We start from the raw sequence: 20,617 nt of genomic DNA on the forward strand, positions 1-20,617 counted from the left end.
CGAAAAAAGCTGCATCACAATTAAATGTCTGTCATATATCAAATTAATCAATGCAGTCTCATTAAGAGGTTTGTCATATCAGTTTGCGAATAAGACGCATTATTGGGCCAAAAAGACACTCCGCCATGCTGAGTCAGACTGGATCTGGCGTGCTTAGGAGGGCACAACTGCAGCAATAGTTTCTGAGGACACATTTGTATTTAGAATATATAATAATAATAATAATAATAATAATAATAAATAGTACTACATACCCAAAACTAGGTTGCTTCTTGACTTGCTTGTTAAGGCTTTATATAAATTGCTTGCATGTTTATTACAGAAAGGGTTTGAGTATTCTCTCTGCTATCCATAACTTGTGTAGAATTACCCAGCAGTTGGGTAATATTTGTCTGCTATGTAAGAGGTTAGAGCAGTGGTTCCCAAACTGTGCGCCGTGGCACCCTGGGGTGCCTCAGGACACTTGCAGGGTGCCTCAGGTTAGTGGGCCAGTACCAAATATAATTATTTATGGTCAATGTAATGCAAATATGTGGGCAAACAGAAGCGCAGACCTGTCCACTACCACATAACTGAACCTAAGGATGACAGGTAAGCACAATTTACTTCACTTTAGTACATTTTGTTCTGAATTTCTCAATATCAAACTTTTGGCTTAGGGGTGCCGTGAAAACAAAGCTGATACTCTAGGGTGCTGTGATTCAAAAAAGTTTGAGAACCACTGGGTTAGAGCAAGCCTACACTGGCAGTCTGCTGTTCCTATTACTAGAGTTAAAAAGTTTTACAAATGGTCAGTGATCATAAACTATACACGATACAGATCAGAAATACTGTACCTCTTACCTGCTTCTATGCAACAGAATAAATCTTCTATTATAGGCCAAATTCCTAGCAACACATTAGCATGAAATTTAAGCAAAGCATAGGAATTACTAAAAAAAAAAAAAAGATACATACAGCTCCAAGGGATGGGCCAAAGCGTCCTGTGGCTATTTTACAGACATAGCTTACAAATGTAGACACGACTCCTATAAAAACAAAGTGAGCCAATGAAAAACACATTAATTGGATAATGTACTATTAGATACTGTGAAAACTAAGCACGCCTTTAAACATTTTTGTGGGAATAATGTACAGCATCAGTACAGCATCATACCGTATTGTGAAACTTAATTTTACAGAACACTTTTTGGAAATAGGAAATTGAAAAACAATTTTTATAACCAACATTAAATTAAACAAACAATCATCTTTATAGTAAATGGTTAAACCTGGCGCTGATCTAATAACCAATATATGCTAAAACTGCTGCTCTCAAGATAGACAGTTTACTCAGACTGCCCTTGCAGACATAAGAAAAAGAATTAAATATAAAAGAAAGTGCTGAATCAGCTAAAGGTTTAATATATTTTAATATATCCCTATTGGTTTGAATAAAAATATAATGGTATTACAACCATGTACCAGATATAAGCCGACAATTATATATAAATTATTTCAACAAACATCACAGATAAGGGGCCCACAACACATGAATTATAAAATAAATAGAATCTCAATCTAACCTATATTACATAGCAATGTGCACATATCATTTAAATCTGTCTTCCATATAAACCTTGGATGTTCATTTAGTAGAGAGACCTCCACTTTTGTGTAGTTATACAGATACAATTGTAGCAATCATGTATTGAAATCCAAAATTGATACACAGCGTATAACTTCCCTGTCAAGATCAGTTTCTGGGCAGTGTGTTTATTTCAGACTCTCAACAGTCCTGATTCAGGTATAGTCATTAGATGTAAAAAAGACACATTATATTTGTGCAGTATATTTGTTCCTTTAAGCAGTATTATTCCCTGCTATTATAGGTACATTTAGTTCACACTCCTTCAGAGGCTTTAAGCTGCCTTTAAAGCCAAGAGATTCCTCTCAAAAAAATTAATAAAGTCTTGATCTTATGTCCAACATGGCCATGTAAAAATTAAAAGGAGTATAGCATAAAAATATATATAAAATATTCTTTTTACCGGGATGCACGTCTGCCGCGTCTGGGGATCTTCAGATCAGACAGCTTACTGCGGTTACACACCTCTGTTAATTGTGCTATTGCACCTGTGTATTATAAAGGTGGCCACGTCTGTGCTCCATTTTAATCCTCCGGACAATATGCCTCCTACGGCTTCCCTCGGTAAAGGCTATTAGTCTCTGCGGGTACCCTTGCAGATTACATTCAGTTGTGAATGAATGTGGATCCGTATTGCCGGCGTCTTTATAGTATCCTGCTTGTCATGAAAATTGTCCATAACTACAGCGTGAATTTTTTTTTTACTTGCGTTATATAAATTTCTTGTGTGATCACCATGGAATCACCATGTGGAACAGAGTGCAGTGACAGGTCCTTTGGCACTTTAAATTTACAGCAAAAAGCTACATCTCCTCCCACTTTATATCTCATTGGTTGCCTGGGGACTCATTAAATTTGAAAGTCTGAAGCGGTGTACTGAACACCCGGTGACTGCCAGCACAATTGCTCAGTAGAAGCCACATGCCACTCTGCCCAGGAAGCTCCTAATGCACACTCACATTATATGAATGGTCTGTCTTGGAGATGGGCAGCAGTTCTTATGGTCATCAAAGAATCAAATCAATAGAACAGCTGTCCTGGTTTAAACAAAAACTTTCAAGTGCCTTAAAAAAAAAAATCACAATACAAAGACCCTTCATTGTCTGGATTAAAATGTCCCAATTCAGACTGAATTTAGAGACCACAGTAAAGTGAAAGGGAGTTTTTGTTCAAAGAATAGCCACATGAACATGGAAACGTAGAAAAGGCGACTTACAAGACCACGCCCCCAGTTCCGGAACTCTCATAGCTGTGGAGATATATAACAGGTAGTCAAATAAGGAACTTAAACTCCATTGAACTCATAAGTTCTAAAGAAAATTTCTGCAAAGCTGTCAGCACCAGGTGGAGATATTGGGGGTGTTATGGAGGCTGCACATGCATAATTTCCTGTAAAGAGGTCTGCATTTCAGGTAAAAGAAATCCAGGTTTATCTGGAGTAAAATCAAAAGTCAGAGACTTAAAACTTGAGAGTTTAGGTGTAAACATTTGAAGTTTCAGAGTTAAAAAAAAAAAAAAATATATTTATATTGGCAGTACACCTGTCAAACCGTAACGCAGGGTCCTAAGGCGAGCTCAGGGAGGACAGAAACCTCCCGTGGAGCAGAAGGGCATAAGCTTTTCAGACTGTTCCAAAAAAATAGCACCCAGTCCAAGCTTAAAAAAAAATAAAGGAGTAGAATTAAATCCTCCAAACTAAGTGATAATTCTTGGCAAATATAGGTTGTTCAGTTACAATAGTTCTAAACCACAGGGTTAGAAAAACAGTATGTATAATATGGATCATGGCTACAACAGCCATGCCATTAAAGCCAGCTGAGAAAACCTCTGGTGATGAAAGGGGCCAATGGTCCATTCATCTGGAAATTTGCTTACTAATTTTAAACACTTGGGATGAAAACCATTGCAGTGTCTAAAATGTTTGTACCACCCAATGTATGATCTTGCTGGTCGCTCAAGCCCAGGGAACGCTTGATGCCCCCTAGGTGATTTATTAATGTCACAGTCATGGGATTGTCCAACTGGATCTAAAGGTCTCAAAAACCATCGCCCTAAGACTAGTGTTGAAAACACTCTGAATTTCAGCACATTATCAATTTAGAATCCTGTGGAGTTTAAAAACCCTGTAAAATGGGATGGAAGTGAAATGACCCTCTAGTATCAAAGGCTGGCAACTATGGTTGCAATCATCCTGTACCACGGTTTCATTTCAAAATTAGCTTGATTTGGAACACCTTTGAATGGGACCAAGCAAGTATAATCACCTCAGAAAGTGGACAATCATATTTCCTAGGGTCAACAAGCAAATTTGACACTTGTCTGTGGACTCACCAGGACATCTAAGGGTCCTGTATAGAGAACAGCTTTGCCCGATAGTAAAAACACCATTTCTGGTCTCAAAAAAGGATCACCATCAACTGGGAACGGATCGTATTACTGAGAGTATAGAAAAGGGGTCTCGAAGGTCTCCCGTTTCTCCAAATATGGAGCGTGTAAGAAGATCAGGGATCCTGTCTTGATCTGCCAATCTTCCAGGTAACATATGCTTGTCATCTCCCTGGGTTAAAGAATTGCCTGTTTCATACAGATGATGACCGATTTCCAGGGCTCCATCTAGAGCACAGGTTCTCAAACTCGGCCCTCAGGACCCCAAACAGTGCGTGTTTTCCAGGTCTCCTCACTGATCACAAGTGAAATAATTATCTCCACCTGTGGATCTTTTAAAATGTGTCAGTGAGTAATGACTACACCTGTGCTTGGTGACCTACAAAATGTGAACTGTGTGGGGTCCTAAGGACCGAGTTTGAGAACAACTGATCTAGAGGATAGCCATCCACAGTCTGTTTGGAATAGAATGGATAAAAAAAAAACTGTTTCTGCACCTTGAAGAAATTGAATAAAAAAAAAAAAAAGCCAAATCTTCTCTAAATCATTATGACAAGTATCCATCTCCCCTGAATGGACAACAGCAATACAGAAAACCTGTTCCTCTCAGAGAGTGAGAGTGAGAGAGGGTGGGATCAACAGGCAGACTTCCTCTACAAAATAGTGCAAAAAGTGTTTAAGTGCTTGTGGTGATCTGAGCGGACAAACAAAACAAACATACAAATAACACATATATGTTTATGCTCTTTTGTTACTAATGAGAGTGGCAGCTTGCTGGTATCTTATCAGCGTTGCTGTGGGTGGGAGTCCGTATGCCCGTTCCTCTCCTAACTGTCCCTTACTATACCTCAGAATGTCCGGTGATAGCGGCGGTCTTCTCCCTTGCACGGGGTGCCTTCTCACTCCGGAACATGACTCGGCTTGCAGCGCTGTAAGTGCGGCCGCGGCAGCCGGGTATCTGCAGGCTCTAGCGGTGAGGACTGTTCCACGTGACTCCAAACTCTCCTGCTCCAACGCGTTTCGGACCTCGCTGGGTCCTTTGTCAAGGATAGGGATTGGGCTGCTCATTGCCTCTATTTATACTGTTCTTTATTAAGTGCTAAGTTAAAACAGGAAGTCTGTACCTTGTGACTTCCTTATTTTTTTGGTGGCAACCATGTGTTGTCAAATTTTTTTTTTTTTTTTTTTTTAAATAAAATCCACTTTAAAATCCATATATTAGTCATTTGTATTTCTTGCCGGTTCGCAGCTCATTCTATAAATACTATGTGTGTGTAAAATTATTAAAAGGATATTGTGATGTATGAAGATATATACTAGGAATTCTATGTCATTTTTAAAAATTTATAAAAAAGCTTTTAGTTCAATGTCTATATTCAACCCATATGGGTCCAAAGTTCTCAACATATAGATCCATTTTGTTTCAATTTTTTTCAATAAAGTGATTATGTCCTCACCCCTCCAATTGGGGGTCACTTTTTGAATGCCCATAAATTTCAAGCCTTCTGGGTTTCTTCTATGATGTTGGTGGAAATGGGCTGATACACTGTGAGTCATTAATCCTTTCTTGATGTTATTGATGTGTTCGTAAATTCGTGTTTTGATTTTTCTCTTTGTTTGTCCCACATACTGTATGCCGCATGGACATTCCAGTAAGTATATGGCACCCTCTGTTTCACAGGAAATTGCATTCAGAATTTTGGGTTGTTTCTTTGTTGTTTTTGAAGTAAATTCCAGAATAGGTTTTGTACCTGTTGTTTGATTTCTACAACCTACACATTTTGTGCAATAGTAGAATCCATTTTTTTCTTTATTTCCTTTATTCAAAGTGTTTGTAGGTAGAAAACTTCTGGTCAGTTGTTGTTTTAGATTTTTTGCTTTGGTATATATTATTTTTGGTTTTTCCGGAAGTATTTTCTTCACCTCTTCGTCCAGAAGTAAAATATTCCAGTGTTTATGCAAAATCTTTTCAAAGATTGTGTGATTACTGTTATATTGTGTGATGAATGATAATGGTCCGTAATCTTCTTGTTTCTTTGGTTTGTACTTTATTAGATCTTTTCTATTGAGTTTGGACACTTTGTTGATTTCAGATTCCAGATATTCTTCTTTATACCCTTTTTGAACAAAATTACTCTTCATTTCTGTACTTTGTTATCTAAAGGTTGTGTCTTCCGTACAGTTTCTTCTAAGACGGCGAAATTGCCCCCCCGGAATGTTATTAATCCACTTCTTGTGGTGGTTGCTTTGGGCTGGTAGAATGTTATTTCCATTTACCTCTTTCAAATGGTTTCTTGTTTGTAGGTGGTCGTTTTAGACAAAAATTTCTAGATCTAAAAAGATAACCAGTTCTTTGCTGTGGGTCGATGTGAATTCTAGGTTAAGGGTATTGGTGTTCATCATTTTGAAGAATTCCGTTAGTTCTTCCTCCGGCCCGTCCCATATGAAAAAGAGGTCGTCTATGTATCTTCGCCATATTTTTATCTTGTCTAGAAACGGGTTGTTCTGCCATATATGACTGTCCTCCCACCAAGCTACAAATAAATTGGCATAGCTTTGTGCGAATGATGTGCCCATGGCGGTACCTTTATCAACCCTACAACTGGAGAAATTTCACCTACAATTAACCAAATCCATATAAAATAATAAGAGATTCCTACCAGAAGGGGACACTAGATGCAAAACAAGAAGAACACAACAACTACCGTACATTATTACAGACTATAGAAGATAAGAAAGACCAAACACTAAAAAAGAGAACATTAAAAAGAAACTACACAGAAGATTTGGAAAGTGACGATGATGAAACTTTTTTAGACATCAGCTGGGGATCAGGAAAACCGCCAGACCATATACCAACACAGTACAGAAGATACATAGACGTCCTTTTTTTCATATGGGACGGGCCGGAGGAAGAACTAACGGAATTCTTCAAAATGATGAACACCAATACCCTTAACCTAGAATTCACATCGACCCACAGCAAAGAACTGGTTATCTTTTTAGATCTAGAATTTTTTGTCAAAAACGACCACCTACAACCAAGAAACCATTTGAAAGAGGTAAATGGAAATAACATTCTACCAGCCCAAAGCAACCACCACAAGAAGTGGATTAATAACATTCCGGGGGGGCAATTTCGCCATCTTAGAAGAAACTGTACGGAAGACACAACCTTTAGACAACAAAGTACAGAAATGAAGAGTAATTTTGTTCAAAAAGGGTATAAAGAAGAATATCTGGAATCTGAAATCAACAAAGTGTCCAAACTCAATAGAAAAGATCTAATAAAGTACAAACCAAAGAAACAAGAAGATTACGGACCATTATCATTCATCACACAATATAACAGTAATCACACAATCTTTGAAAAGATTTTGCATAAACACTGGAATATTTTACTTCTGGACGAAGAGGTGAAGAAAATACTTCCGGAAAAACCAAAAATAATATATACCAAAGCAAAAAATCTAAAACAACAACTGACCAGAAGTTTTCTACCTACAAACACTTTGAATAAAGGAAATAAAGAAAAAAATGGATTCTACTATTGCACAAAATGTGTAGGTTGTAGAAATCAAACAACAGGTACAAAACCTATTCTGGAATTTACTTCAAAAACAACAAAGAAACAACCCAAAATTCTGAATGCAATTTCCTGTGAAACAGAGGGTGCCATATACTTACTGGAATGTCCATGCGGCATACAGTATGTGGGACAAACAAAGAGAAAAATCAAAACACGAATTTACGAACACATCAATAACATCAAGAAAGGATTAATGACTCACAGTGTATCAGCCCATTTCCACCAACATCATAGAAGAAACCCAGAAGGCTTGAAATTTATGGGCATTCAAAAAGTGACCCCCAATTGGAGGGGTGAGGACATAATCACTTTATTGAAAAAAACTGAAACAAAATGGATCTATATGTTGAGAACTTTGGACCCATATGGGTTGAATATAGACATTGAACTAAAAGCTTTTTTATAAATTTTTAAAAATGACATAGAATTCCTAGTATATATCTTCATACATCACAATATCCTTTTAATAATTTTACACACACATAGTATTTATAGAATGAGCGGCGAACCGGCAAGAAATACAAATGACTAATATATGGATTTTAAAGTGGATTTTATTTAAAAAAAATAATAAAAAAAAAATTTGACAACACATGGTTGCCACCAAAAAAATAAGGAAGTCACAAGGTACAGACTTCCTGTTTTAACTTAGCACTTAATAAAGAACAGTATAAATAGAGGCAATGAGCAGCCCAATCCCTATCCTTGACAAAGGACCCAGCGAGGTCCGAAACGCGTTGGAGCAGGAGAGTTTGGAGTCACGTGGAACATTCCTCACCGCTAGAGCCTGCAGATACCCGGCTGCCGCGGCCGCACTTACAGCGCTGCAAGCCGAGTCGTGTTCCGGAGTGAGAAGGCACCCCGTGCAAGGGAGAAGACCGCCGCTATCACCGGACATTCTGAGGTATAGTAAGGGACAGTTAGGAGAGGAACGGGCATACGGACTCCCACCCACAGCAACGCTGATAAGATACCAGCAAGCTGCCACTCTCATTAGTAACAAAAGAGCATAAACATATATGTGTTATTTGTATGTTTGTTTTGTTTGTCCGCTCAGATCACCACAAGCGCTTAAACACTTTTTGCACTATTACTATTTTAATTTTAAGCAGCTAATTAGTCAAGCGCATACACTCCATTTCTTCCAGACTTCCTCTACAATAGAGCCTAGACTAATGACATGCCCATCATGCTAATTTGTTCTATAAAGGGTTGAATTCTGAACAACTGTACAAAAATATTTAGTTCAGACTCAACCGGTTACTGTAACGCCATGGGAAGATCCATTGAAGGTGGCCATTTCTATTACATATACACACAGGGTATAGAATAAAGGGTCTGTAGCTTATGCGAGACCTCAAACATTTTATCAGGACTGATCCAAGCTTGCAAATAGTTCACACAAGATGAGAAAGATGAGAAGGAAGCAATCATTCTCCTCATCCTCTTAGTCCAGGAATTTGCAACATAACCAGCTCATTGTCTTCCTGAAGATTTAGGATAAGCCTTGGACTAAGGGGGTCATTCAGATCCGCTCATGAGCATCAGGACGCTCGCAAGCGGGTCGATGTTCCCCCACTGCGCATGTGCACGACGGAGGGAGCTCCGTCGTGTGCATGCGCGAGACCCGGCGAGCGACGGGCTCTCCATCGCTCCAGGTCTCGCACCAAAGGGGGCGTGCTGTCGATGTTGATTGACAGCATGCCCCCTTTGGTGGGCGTGTCGGGGGTGTGCCTGCCAGACGGAGGCGTTCCCATGGGAACGCCTACCGTCTGAAGCCGGCCCCACTGACATCACTAGTGATGTCAGTGGGAGTGATTTTGGCTCTGATAGAGCCAAAATCACTCCAGGGCTTGCGGCACGAGACCCTACCGCAGGGTCTCCGTCGCAAGCCCGATGGTCGCGATGGTCAATACCATCGCGATCATCATCATGGACGCTCGCATATGCTGTGGGTGGTCACCCACAGCTATGCGAGCGTCCAGGAGGACGCTCCATTTTCATAGAGGAGGGCCCTGATTCAGAGTGAGTGCTCTGGTCAGAGCGTTCAACTCTGAATCAGGCCCCAAATCCCTTAGGACTCAAACGCCCCCAAAAACAGATCTCCTCTAAAGATTGAAGTGCGGCAGGTGTCAGGCGCTTTTGCAGGTTTGGTTCTTTCTACCCATGATGAAAGACTGACAAGGTAATGCACAGACCAAATGGAAAAGTCGGCTTGTCTGATAATGCAAAAGCATGGCCCGAAAGGCTCATGTTGTGGTACAGGCAGGGAAGTTAAGTCCCGGGGCTTCGAAAGAGGAAGGAAGGATCCTACTAAGCATCTGAGAAAAAGCAGCAGATGAAAGAGCTCTGCTGGACACCCACCCAGGCAAATTCCATCATTTTGGTAGAACGCCGCCACCAGAAAGGAGGTTGCTGGACCTTAGCTGTGCATAGCACCCGGGTCATGAAAATATATTAAAGATATATCACTATTTCATCCCAGTCATATCCCTGGGCATACTCCACTAGTCTAACCTGAATGGAATGATGAGAGGAGTATGAAATGACAGCTGCATTGTACTGCAAAACCAACTCACAGTTTAACCACTGCTGCCACAGGAAGTGCATTCCCTCACCCAATGCATTACTCTGGAACAATTTCTGGCCTTCAGAAGCCATGGCATGCTATTACGATGGCCAAATCTGTACTACAGAAGAGAACGAGTAACAAAATACTGTTGGTAATCTGGGAACTGCTGTGTTCAATGGGTAGTGCAAGTATGATGGCATGGATACTAGTGGATTAGAAAAAGGAAAACGTTCCCCGAGCACTCTACAAAGGACCAGCAACGAGATTTGAATACTACATGGTAATAGAAATACCGGGATCTCAGTTCGCATATATTTGCAAAGATATAGTTAAGCCACCAGGCCGCGTCAGCTTCCCTGTTCTGGTGGTCCCTAACGATATGTGATATTAGCACCCAGTTTGGGTAATTTAATTGCGTACTGTGGTGCTACATGATAATAGCACATACATTAATATATCTAAATTGGGAGAAAACTCACCTGGTGAAACCCCAAAATCCTCCAAATGGCAGTACAGGAACCTGCACACCCTCCAAATGCTGGTCCCATCCATGCCTCTCAAAACAGTAATATAAAATGGTGGTTACTCAAAATCATATCTCTGCAAATATATGTGAACCGAGATCTCTGTATTTCTATTATCATGTAATATTCAAATCACATTGTTGGCATTTGCAGGGTGCTGGGAGAGCATTTTCCCTTTTTCTTGTCAAGATTAACCCCTCCCTTTTCATGCACATTTATATTACTAGTGGGTTAGTCATTTGTGTTTAAAAATGTTTAATGTACCCAAATCTGATAATTATTAGCATCCTTTCATAAATCTAACTTTTCTTTGCCCCTACCTAAATGCCACATACGGACATTGAATTTTTCCTCAGAGCTTGTTGGCACTTCACTTTGGTCATTAGTGACAATTATTGAGCAAATGTGTCATGAAAATGGAGTTAAACTGCATATATATAAAATTGTAATTTAAAGAATGAATAAATTGCTGTGAAGATACCAATGCATACTCACCTGCTGACATGTAGACTGCCAAAAACTGCTCCTGGCCCAGAAAAGAAACTATACTGGAGGAAAATGTCCACAGAACATACATATTTGCAGCCATATGGAAAAGAGAGAAGTGGCTAAATGTGGACAGAATCATGGGTAGGCAGAGGTACTCTGTAAATGAAAACAAACAATAATAATAATAATAACAATATTATTATTATAAGTATACAAATACAGAAACTGAAAACAGATAATGTGAAAGAACAAAAACCATAACTACACACACAGACAGACAATTAGGTGTAAGTTTACTAAGGTCGAATGACATTGAATGGGGCAAATTCGGCCGTTAAATGCATATTTGGAATTAACTAAAGGCTAAACTCCAAAAGCAAAACTCTGCCGACGTTGCTCCATTCGATGTCTAAAACTCTGCAGACAATACCTGTAACTCTGCCAGTAACATATTTTCGGATACAGACCATCAGAAAACCTTGGCAGCACTTTGCCATAGAAAGCAATAAGACCTGGAAATTTACTAAGGATTCATATTTGTTTTAAATAAATATAGTTCAAATCGGCAGCAAAAGACACAAAAAAGAAACCAAATAGAAAACTCAAATAGAACACCTTTTCCTATTCCAGTTTCACATCTGAACCTACAAAGATGCATGCACGGATCAAGGAAATCCGTGATACAAGCATCTGTGTGTAAATAAACACAGAAGCACGGACGGGATCACTTAGATCCATCTAGGCTTCTGTGTTAAAAAAAAAATGGAAACCAGTGTAAAATTAGAAAAAAAAAAAAAAAAGGCATGGCCCCCTCCCCAAAAGGACAACCAGCATCGGGCTTTGGAGACCCAGTACTGGTTGTGCTAAGTACAGCATACAAAATACATAGGGGTCCCCTGTATTAAGCACAACCAGCACCATGCTATTCAGAACAAGCCCTGGTTGCCAAAATACAGGGGACAAAAGACATAGGGGTCCCCTGTATTTAGCGCAACCAACACTGGGCTCTGTGCCGGTCCTGGTTCCAGAAATACGGGGGAAAAACAAATGTGTAAGGATCTCCTGTAAATTCCAGAACCAGCACCGGGCTGTTTCTAGTCTGTCCCCCAGCATTACCTCTGACCGCTAGTCAGCCCAGGCAGGACACCACAGGCCTGGGCTGATCGCCCGGGGCTATCCCCAGCAAACCTGGCCAGTGGGTGCCAGGTTGATAGTGTAGTGTGGTGTAAGAAAATAGATTAAATAATATTGTCTTTTGCTGAACTACAGGTACCAGCAAGCCTCCCTTGCATGCTGGTACTTGGAGAACCACAAGTACCAGCATTACAGGCCCGCTGCTACCTGTATTTCCACAGCAAAACAAATATATAAAAAAAACACAGAGCACACACCGTGACCAGTACAAGTTTAATTACACATACATGCACACACACATGTACAGTCAAACTCCCTATCTCAATAATGTATCCATGAAGCCATCACATCCACTTCTCCAAGTATATAATCCATAGGGTAAGTAAACAAACTATACTCACCTCCTCCTATGTGTGGATCATGTCCTCTTCTGTCCATGTAGGCATCCACGGGTTTGGCAAAACAAAAAACTAAAAATTGCGGACAGACGAACTTAGTACTGTCCTCGAAGGACAGTACTACCCAAATGAGCACACTGCCGCAGGATTTCAGTATAGAAATCCCGGTGCTGAGCTTTCATTGGCTGAGAGACGCAAGCCTTCCGCCTCTCAGCGAATGAATGGGTCCCACCATTGACTTCAATGGTGAGAACCGCAAGGGTTACTTAAAGTTACTTTGCGGTTCTCACCATATAAGTCAATGGTGGGACTTTAATGGGGTAGTACTGTCCTTAGAGGACAGTACTAAGTTTGTGGGTCCACGATTTTTCATTTTTTGTTTTGCCAAGCCCGTGGATGGGCAGAAGAGGACATTATCCACATATAGGAGGTGGAGAGTATGGATTTTTTATTACAGGTACCCTATGGATTATCTACTTGGAGAAGTGGACGTGATGACTTCAGGGATACATAGGTGAATATGTGAGATAGGGAGTGGGCGTGTGCATGTACTGTCACGTGTATGTTCTGTGGTTTATTAAATATTTATTTTGTTGTGGAACTACAGGTACCAGCGGGCCCGTAATGCCCGGCATGCTGGTGCTTATAGTTCTCCAAGGACGAGCATGAGGGGGAGGCTTGCTGTGACTTGTAGCTCCACAGCAAAAGACTTATCTTGTCTATTTTTTTACACCACACTACACTATCAACCTGGCACCCACCGGCCAGGGTTGCTGGGAAAAGCCTCAGGCTATCAGCCACGGGTGCCCTGGAGAGGAGGACCCCTATATTAGGGGTGTCCAGCTCCCCAGGGATCCCCCGCCTGGGATTACACCTTGACCACTAGCATTACCCTAGTGGTCAAGTGTAATGCTTTAGCTGAGGAACCTGGTGAAAGGGTTTCCATGGCTGTGACATTACCTCCCCCGCTAGAAACAGTCCGGTGATGGTTCTGGAATTTACAGGGTAACCCTACACATTTTTTTACCCTGTATTTCCAAAACCAGGACTGGCTCAGAGCCCAGTGCTGGTTTCGCTAAATACAGGGGACCCCCACGACTTTTGTCCCCTGTATTTTGGCAACCAGGGCTGGTTCTAAATAGCCTGGTGCTGGTTGTGGTTAATACAGGGGACCCCTACGTCATTTGTACCCTGTATTTAGCTCAACCAGTACTGGGTCTCCAAAGCTCGGTGCTGGTTGTTCTTTTGGGGAGGGGCATCACAACGGTTTTTTTCAAATTTGACACTGTTTTTCATTTTTTTAACACAGAAGCACAGACGGATCTCACCGATCCCATCCTTGCTTCTGTGTTTATTTATTTACAGACCATCGCGGATCACCATCTGTTCGTTCGAGTTAGTGAAAACCGAACACTAAATAGAAATGAATAATACGAATGATTACACCATCGAACAACACGAATGACAGGAACTCGGCAGCTTAGTAAATTCAGTAACCTGTTTGGAAAATGAAACGCATGAATCCGGATGATGTAATCCGAGATTGATCTCAGATGACATCGAATAGAAATTGTCATCACTGCCAATTACTAGAACATAACACACTACTCTACTGAAATGTTAAATGTGAAAAGATACTTTTCCTGATATAAAAGGTAGTCATTTGTGATATTTCAGAATTAATCAGAGCGGTCACGGCAACGTAACTAATGTAGTACTCAGTTTGTGCCTGCTGTGTTTTGTAAAGTGTATAACTTTGAATAGGTTGAGAGATCGTTTTCTATTATACTGAAGTGCTAAAAGTTATGGGATAGCAGTATGTAAAGGTAATGATAGGTGGCATCACCGTACTGTGACATCTTGGAAATGCCGAGACCTGCATCAGTTGTAATCTGACATCTCATGAGTCAGTTTGAACACCAGTAAGGCTGCTCATGGCAAGGTGACGTGAATTATCGAAGTTACACGGGGAATGATAGTAGGTGCCCAACGGATGGGACATTCCATTTCTGAAGTTGTGGGTACACTCAACATTCCTCGATCTATGGCGTTACGTGTGTACTGGGAATACCTCATGGCAAACGCTATGTCACAGTATCAGTGGTTGTAACACTGTAACGTAGTGTTTAGCATGCAAATACACCCGCAGACGCACAGAGAACATAGACATGCTGCATATCATTTAAATCAGCAGAAGCTGCTTGTGCTATCTATTCGCCAAATTCACAGGAGATTGGGAACATGAATTGCAACTCCAATTAAAAATACAAGAAAGGTTTTTGTCTTTTAGGTGGCGCACAAAATGTATCTTTATTTTTATAAAAAAACAACGTTTATTAGGTATACTTTAAAAATTTCCTTTTCTTTAGGACGTTAGCCAGCGAAATAGAGGTTAAAAATTATAAAGTGGTGACATGAAATATATTAAAGAATGTGTATTAAAATAAAAATATCCCTGCTGTGTGTCTGTGTTATTATGGCTTTGTGGTATATATTTAAATATTCAAGTTAAACTCTGAGTCATAAGAGCAATGAGAACGTGAGAATTACATTACACTCAATTATAGTTGATCATATGGAGCACAGTGATTGCATGACATTCAGTCATAGCTAGCGACATAAATCTTAATACATGAGATTCTGTATGAATATCTTGACTCCTCCAGTCAGTATGTTGATCACATATTATTCACTTATTTCAGTATAGCATGATACTTATTATTAGGGATGTGCGCCGACCCCCGTGTTTTGGTTTTGGATCTGGGTTTGGTCTTGCAAAACCACCCTCAAGTGTTTTGGTTTTGGATCTGGATGTTAAAAAAAAAAAAAAAAGATAAATGCTTTAAAAACAGCTAAAATCATGTAATTTATGCAATCCAACACCCAAAATTCGGGTTTAAAATCCGAATTCCGAATCACAAAAAGATCAGACCTGCGACCTGGATTTACGTGGATCTTCTCAGAAGATCAGAACTGCAACTAACATTTACCCAGATTCACGAAATTCGGGTGGATTCGGATTTATGGAGAACCGAACCGCACATCTCTACTTATTATATTACGTCTGGATAGATGTTCCACTTATTAATTTTATTTTTGCTATTTACCGTATATTAGCATTTGCAGAAATTGAGTGGATTCATTGGTCTCTCTCCCCTGACCATATGTTATTATTATATACATTAACTCAGACTTTATAATTTTCTTCAATATGTTTTTTCATATTATGACCTTTAATAATGTATAGGTCTATTATATTCACAGTCCAAGATCAACCTTCATCCATAATTTTTAATTAGTGTGCACCTCTCACTGCAGGCTGTGTTCACTTTCTCTTGTAGATACTGTCAGAATGTTCAAGAGAGATACATTGTTACACTGTTACCAAACACTATTCATTTTGTGTTACTGAAGGGCTCATTTACATATCAGTGTCCCTGTAATTAGGACAAATCCCACCAAGCTAGTTCATATTTTTTCTGTTAAGTATTCAAAAGGTTTGCCATTGTAGCATGTATATGCTTCCTCTAGTAGCTATTATTAAAGCAAACAAGGAAGAAACACTATAACAATACTGTTACATTCTATTCGGTTCAGGTTTATACGACTCAGAGACTCAGTTCCATGTCATGTCCCTGTAACTAGGACAGTTCCCACATAGCAGTTTTAAATTTTCACATTCTTTGTTAGATTATATCATCACAGGTCATAGTAAGACAGGCATGCAGACACACGTTTCGCTGATAAGCTTTCTCAAGGCAAAAAAGGTGAGAGCTTATCAGCGAAACACGCAGAAAACTGAAAATTTAACAGAGAAAATATGAAATAGCTTGGTGGGATTGGTCATTACAGAGACACGGATATAAATGAGCACCTGAGTAACACAGTCCAAAACGAATAGTGTTTGGTAACAGTGTAACAATGTATCTCTCTTGAACATTCTGACAGGTTCAATAAGAGAAAGAGAACACAGCCTGCAGTGAGAGATCACATTAATGCAAACTAATTAGAAATTATGGACGAAGGTTGATCTTGGACTGTGAATATAATATACATATAATATACATTATTAAAGGTCATAACATTAAAAAAGATTTTGAAGAAAATTATAAAGTCTGAGTTAATGTAAATCATAGACAAAAAAACTTACAGTTTCACATGTCCCATTAAGGCTGCTTGGACATGATCTGAAAATTCACAGAACCTATTGACTTTCTGCCACTCAAACTCCAAAAAGCAATGAAATTATGATCATTAAAGGTGACGCCTTAATGGACGTGTTCCTTGTGCAATACAGATATGGTATGCCATCACACCCTGTGGTTAACTGCAGATTCAGCACTCTCACAGAATGAAATTGCTGTCACTCACAAAATGGTGGAGCTGCTAATTCACAGAATTGTGTGCTCATTGGAATACACACATGCAGTCTATGCAACTGAGGTTTGAGCAGTTATGTGGCTCCCACATACCACTCAGTGCCCACAATCTTCCCATTTGATCACCATAACAATCTCCTGGCTTCTAACATCCTTCTCACTGCATACATTTATCTCATTTAGAATACACATTCAGCTCCCTTATTTTTAAAAATATAATTTTTTCCCTATATGCCTCCATGCTGCTATATATTCCCCAATCTCTACTGCTGTGTGGTCTCCCAACTGTGATATAGTCTGTGTTCCCTCATCTGCACCAATTTTTTCCCCAGCCACACCGCCCTGCATACTTGCCTTCTCCACAGCCACGTTGCTGTCTTTCTTCCTCCATCTGCACTACTCTGGTCCCCCAACCGTGCAACTCTGTCTCCCCCCACCACCTGCACCACTCTGTCTTCCTCCCCATCCACACCCATCTGTCTTCCCCAATCCCTACTGCTGTGTGGTCTCCGAACTATGGTAGTCTGTGTTCTCTCATCCGCACCAATCTATGTTTCTCCATCTGCACCACTGCCATCCCCTAAGCCATGCCGCTGTCTTCCTTTCCTCTGTGGCACTCTTTATTCCTCCATCTGCACCACTCTGTCCTCCCCAACTGTGCAACTCTGTCACCTCCTCCCACCCGCACTACTCTGTCTTCCTACCCATCCACACTAATCTGTCTTCCCCAATCCCTACTGTTGTGTGTTCTCCTATTTGTGCTACTCTGTATTCCCTTATCCACACCAATCTGTCTTTACCCATCTGCACTGCTTTGTCTTCCCATGTCCATGCCACTCTCTACCCCCATCCACGTTGCTGTCCCCCCAAACCGTGCCACTCTGTTTCCTACCATCCGCACCACTGTTTTCCACCCATCTGCATTACTTTGGCTACCCCCCCCATACTGCTTAACCTTCCCTCCTCTACATGCCTTTGTGTCTCACCTATCCACGCTGCTGTGTCTCCTCCCCCCATCCACACCACTTTTATCCCAACTGCACAGCTCTATTTTCTGCTTTGACCTCAGTTGCATAGACTGCATGTGTGTATTCCAATGAGCACACAATTCTGTGAATTAGCAGCTCCACCATTTTGTGAGTGACAGCAATCTCATAAGAGTGCTGAATCTGCAGTTAACCACAGGGTGTGATGGCATACCATATCTGTATTGCGCAAGGAACACGTCCATTAAGGCATCATCCTTAATGATCGTAATTTCATTGCTTCTTGAAGTTTGAGTGGCAGAAAATCAATTAATTTTGTGAATTTTCAGATCATGTCCAAGCAGCCTTAATGGGACATGTGAAACCGAAAGGTTTTTTTGTCTATGGAATTTCATAGCTTTTTTAAAATGTATTAACTATGTATTAACTATCAGGGTTTGGATGAGCAAGCCGGGCCACCTGCAGGGGAGAAGGGTAACAAAATGGTACAATAACGCAGGTGGAAGAGGGGACAGCACAGGAGGTTGGTTTGGGAGCTGCAGAGTGTGAGACGGCTGTAGGAATGTGGGGTAGCGGCAGCAGCAGTGGTGCAGAGCAGTGGCAGCGATGCGTGCAAAGGGGGCATCTGTGGGCGACAGAGGGCTCACTGGTAGTGCATATGCACTTGAGAAAATCAAATCAATAACCCACAGATGGACGAATGCAGCAGTGAGATCCATCTACGCATCATGTTAAAAATTGAATGTGCAAAAAATAAATCGTAGCCCCACCTTCCCCCCCCCAGAAAACAACCAGCGCCGTGCTTTGGAGCCCTAGTACTGGTTGTGCTAAATACGAGTTGACAAACGACATAGGGGTCCCCCGTATTAAGCACAACCAGCACCAGGCATTTCAGAACCTGTCCTTGATGCCAAAATATGGGGGACAAATGATGTAGGCATCCCCCATACTTAGAGCAACCAGCACTGGGCTCTGAGACAGTCCTGGTTCTGGAAATACAGGAGGAAAAAATGTGTAGGGCCCCCCTGTATTTACCAGAATCAGCAGGGGGGTGATGCCACAGCCAGGGGAGCCCTTTCACTGGGCCCCCAAGCCAAAGCATCACCCCTGACTGCTAGTCATCTCAGGCCGGGGATGCCTGGGGAGTTGGGGACTGCCCAATTAAAGGGGTCCCCCTCTCCAGGGCACCCCCCCAGGCCCAGGCTGATAGCACGGGGATATCCCCAGCACCCCTGGGCGGTGGGTGCTGTGTTGATTTATGTTGTGTGTAGCATATGAATATATAAATATTGTCTTTTGCAGTAGTACTACAGGTCCCATCAGGCATCCCCCGCATACTGGCACATGGAGAACCACAAGTGCCAGCAGGCGGGGCACTAAGGGCCTGATGGTACCTATAGTACTGCTGCAAAAGAAATATTAAAATAAAACAGACAGACCGTGTTTTAAAATATTTTATTTAGCGGGACCTTCACCTTAAGCTCTTTTACATGGCTGCCGCTCCCCCAGGACTTCACCTGGAGGGCGACGGCCTTTAAACTCTTTTTCCTGGCCATCGCCCATCCAGGGCTTCTGCCGAGTCTTCTGCAGCTCTTCTCTGCTGCCTCCCTGCCACCGACTGAGTGCATGGCAACTTGTGCTTACAGTATTTAAGCCAGCCAAGGTGGCGGGGCAATGATGTTGCAAGTCGTGATTGGCTCACGTCAGCCATCTTTGAATTTCAAAAATGGCGCTTAGGCGCCATTTTTGAAAAGGGCATTCAATTCAATGGTGAGAACCGTTCATTGGCTGAGAGGCGGAAGGCTCGCCTCTCTCAGCCAATGAGCGCTCCGCACTGGGATTTCTGGACTGAAATCCCGCAGCGGAGCTGTCATTCGGGTAGTAGTGTTCTTAGAGAACACTACTAATGTTCGTGGGCTCGGGTAATTTTTTATTTGTTTTACCAAGATCCAGGATTTGCCTACTTTGGAACGAAGAGGACAGATCCACGCATAGGATTGGCTACTGGGGAAGAGGACAGATTGGCTTCAGGGATACTAGTCGAGTATGTGAGATAGTGTATGCATGTGTGAGTATGTTTTAATAAAATTATACTTTTCTACGGTGTGTGTTGTGTTTTTTTAATATTGCTTTTGTTGTGGAACTACAGCTACCAGCACGCCCGTAATGCCACGTATGCTGATACTTGTGGTTCTCCAAGTACCAGCATGTGGGGGAAGGCTTGCTGGGAACTGTAGTTCCACAGCAAAAGACAATATTTTAAATTTAATTGCACCACACTTTACATAATCAACCCGGCACCCACCGCCCAGGGGTGCCGGGGATAGCCCCAAGCTATCAGCCTTGACCTCGGGTGCCCTGGAGAGGGGGACCCCTTTATTGGGGGGGTCCCCAACTCCCCAGGAATCCCCGACCTGGGCTGACTAGTGGTCAGGGGTGATGCTGTGGCTGGGGGGCCCGGTGAAAGGGCTCCACTGGCTGTGGCATCACCTCCTTCCTGCTAGAAATGGTCCAGTGCTGGTTCTGGGAAATAC

At 41.5% G+C, this 20,617-nt stretch overlaps 1 protein-coding gene across 2 annotated transcripts in view; it reads right to left on the bottom strand.

Annotated features, from left to right (window-relative positions):
- Positions 1–20,617, bottom strand: part of LOC148453944 (presenilin-associated rhomboid-like protein, mitochondrial) — a 98,169-nt gene that overhangs the window by 16,033 nt on the left and 61,519 nt on the right. For both annotated transcript variants that reach the window (XM_088461466.1, XM_088461465.1), the window contains exons 7-8: positions 11,193–11,342; positions 958–1,028 (exon numbers count right to left, since the gene is read on the bottom strand). In XM_088461466.1, the coding sequence (XP_088317592.1) occupies positions 958–1,028; positions 11,193–11,342 (221 nt within the window). The remainder of the gene's footprint in view (positions 1–957; positions 1,029–11,192; positions 11,343–20,617) is intronic.

Source organism: Taudactylus pleione, unplaced genomic scaffold (assembly GCF_031769625.1).
Source record: "Taudactylus pleione unplaced genomic scaffold, aTauple2 ptg001058l, whole genome shotgun sequence".
Classification (NCBI taxonomy): Eukaryota; Metazoa; Chordata; class Amphibia; order Anura; family Myobatrachidae; genus Taudactylus; species Taudactylus pleione.